Genomic DNA, 2,982 nt, shown 5'->3' with positions numbered 1-2,982 from the left:
AATCCCTACATAACTACTTAAATGTTTTCTGAAGACAGCGAGACACTTCGTATTAATATAACATTTGCATTGATTGTGCAATTCATGAGTAAATATAAAAATAAATGAGTGCCCTAGGCTCATGTGAACACCCAATGCTCTTTACACATGGAGAAACTTTACATAAATCCAGTGTCATAGAGAATGGAAACATAAAACACTGGAAATACCTTCCTACTGATTATTATACACAAATCCAGAAAATGAAAGCAACAGATATGACTAATATTGGCTAGGATTTAGTACAGCAATATTCTCCAGGGTAACAATATAATACAGACAGCAATACAATTATCAGAAATAACACATTTCATTGTAGCTGTTTTATTTGGGTGAGATTCTTTTGACATCCTGGGCACTCCACAAACTCAGCATGTCCCCCTTTTGTTTACTTCGCTGGATGTTTACATTGGCTGCCCCAAAGTCTTAAGAACATGTTTTTCTCTGTGGCTGGGGTGCAATGATGTGTATTGTGAATGGTTTTTATAATGATGACATGTGATTCACATCCCCTAGCCTGCTTGGCACTGCCTGAGCACTAATGGGCCCAACCATGCCTTATAATTGCACTTTTCCCTGGATCCTCCCTGTTTGATGCCCTGCCATGTTGTTGTTGAGTTTCAGTTTCTGTGTTTTTCTGATCACAGACCAGGAAGAATACAAAGATATCTAAAAAGCTGGTTCTTGACATGACTAGACGAAATTAATTCTATTTTTCAAATATTACTCTTCTGGTAAACACCTAATCATACTGAAATTAGTTAACTGATTAGTGAGATTAATACAATGTCCCAGGTCTTTACTATTACCAATACAATTCGCTCTTTGCACGTAACACCATGACGTCATATCCGTTGTGAGTAATACGGCTTACCCTTTTCCGGTTTTGCATAATATACTGGAGACATACTAAATAGTGGAGAATGAGCCTTAAAAAAACTAGAGTTTTTTTCCTGAAGCAAGAAAGACAATACCATGAACATTGTTGTGTTCCGATGTGCACGTCCTCGTCCAAATTTAACGGCGTTTTAAGCTTCCACGGATTTCCCCGCGATGTTCAACTCAGAAAGCGGTGGCTGGTAAATATTCGTCGTGATAAGTTCACGGTCACAGCACACAGCAAAGTCTGCAGTTTGCACTTCACGGAGGAGCAGATCATTCCGCCAAAAACAGCGGTGGGCAAAAGGCAACTACAGAAAGGAGCTGTCCCTGTATTGTTTCAATGGAACGATTACTCCATTCCATCACCAAGACTGAGCGTTTGGGACAGAGTAAGCACACCTGAGCCATCAGCAGGAGATGAGCAACTTATGGACTGCACTCCTGCTGCTGATCATGATTATTCCTCAGTTCCTGAACCCGCTTTCCTGGACACGGCAGTCGACAAACATATGCAATTAGAAGAAAAAATAGATGCATTAATGAAAGAGATCCAGGAACTGAAACTTCTCTCTACATTTGGAATAGAAAGATTCGCCCAGTCCGACGTCAACATTCGATTCTACACAAGGTAAGATGCGAGCAAGCTACCCGTAGACCATGTCTGTGGCCAAATTGTAAAGTTAGGTAATCTGACCTGTTTCTTTTCTATTCCCATAGATTTCCCAGTTATCGTCAGTTCATGATTTTTTGGGAATTGGTTGAACCATCTGTGCATAGAATGGTCCGTGTGTCAAGGGCCAAAGCTGCTGAAAGAATGAATGAAGCAGTAACATCTGTCCGTCCAACACACATGGTTTGTTATTGCAATTTTCATTACAGGGTTATGGGTATTGCATTACGTTTTTTAATGCAAAAACGTTCAGTTAAAGCTGATGTATTTTGAATAATAGACCTACAGCAGTAATGATAATTGCACACACTTTTATCTATTAGACATATTAGTGTTACATTACTATACTGTTTCGTTTTAGTTTTACAAACATCTTGAATGATGTATATTTTTTATATGTTTGTGTATGTGTGTTTTCTCACCAGAGACAATCATTGCAACCCATTGATGAACTCTTCCTTTTCCTAATGTACTTGTCTGTTGGTCTTAAGGAGCAGGACTTGGCAAACCGATTTAATATTCACACCTCCACTGTAAGTCGCATTATCACTTCATGGACCAACTACCTGTACACACTCTTGGGCTCAGTGTCTATCTGGATTGATGCTGAGATTGTTAAAGCTCACCTTCCTGATGACTTCAAAGATTTTCCTGATACTCAGGTAATAGTAGATTGCACAGAGCTCAAGTGCCAAACTCCATCCTCACCTCTCCTCCAAAGTGAGATGTTTTCAACATACAAGTCTCACTGCACAATGAAAGGACTCATTGGAATCGCCCCCCATGGTCCAGTTACCTTTGTCTCGTCACTCTATGAGGGGTCAGTAAGTGATAAAGAACTCTTTAGGCGATCAGGGTTAGCTGACCTTCTGACAGAGGATATGGCCGTTATGGTTGATAAAGGCTTCCTAATTACGGACTGTGTGAAATGTAAGGTGTATTGTCCACCTTTTCTCAAGAAATCTAGTCAGATGCCAGCACCCAGTGTCCTCTTAACACAGAAAATTGCTCGTTTAAGAGTACATGTTGAGCGTGTTATTCAAAGGGTGAAGGAGAATAAACTTTTTGATTCTGTCATACCTTTGTCCATTGCTGGCAGCATAAATGAAATTTTTGCAGTGGCTTGCCTGCTTAGCAATTATCAAAATAAACATCTTGCCAAGGCATGGGTTAAGTAATAGTTGACAAATGAAGAGTTTGGTTCCGAAACGCCTTAACTCCATTTTGAAAAATACTATATTTTTAAAATAAATCTTTAAATATTAAAAAAATCTAGATTTAAATGATATTACAACCTTGAGTTGCTATTTGAAAGTTTGGAACACGAAACATTGATTTTCATCATCATACCACTTTTTTTGCCAAAGAAAACACATTTTTACTCAAATTAA

General features: G+C 38.8%; 1 protein-coding gene across 1 annotated transcript; it reads left to right on the top strand.

Moving 5' to 3' along the window:
• Positions 1-885: 885 nt before the first annotated feature.
• On the top strand, positions 886-2,769 carry LOC113139588 (uncharacterized). Its single transcript, XM_026322888.1, has 3 exons — positions 886-1,549; positions 1,639-1,774; positions 2,017-2,769. The coding sequence occupies exons 1-3, from the start codon at positions 963-965 to the stop codon at positions 2,767-2,769; spliced, it is 1,476 nt and encodes a 491-aa protein (XP_026178673.1). The 5' UTR covers positions 886-962.
• Positions 2,770-2,982: the final 213 nt, after the last annotated feature.

The sequence above is a fragment of the Mastacembelus armatus genome, chromosome 4 (assembly GCF_900324485.2).
Source record: "Mastacembelus armatus chromosome 4, fMasArm1.2, whole genome shotgun sequence".
Classification (NCBI taxonomy): domain Eukaryota; kingdom Metazoa; phylum Chordata; class Actinopteri; order Synbranchiformes; family Mastacembelidae; genus Mastacembelus; species Mastacembelus armatus.
Note: the sequence above shows the minus strand (reverse complement) of the source record. Positions and strands in the feature narration are given on the sequence as shown.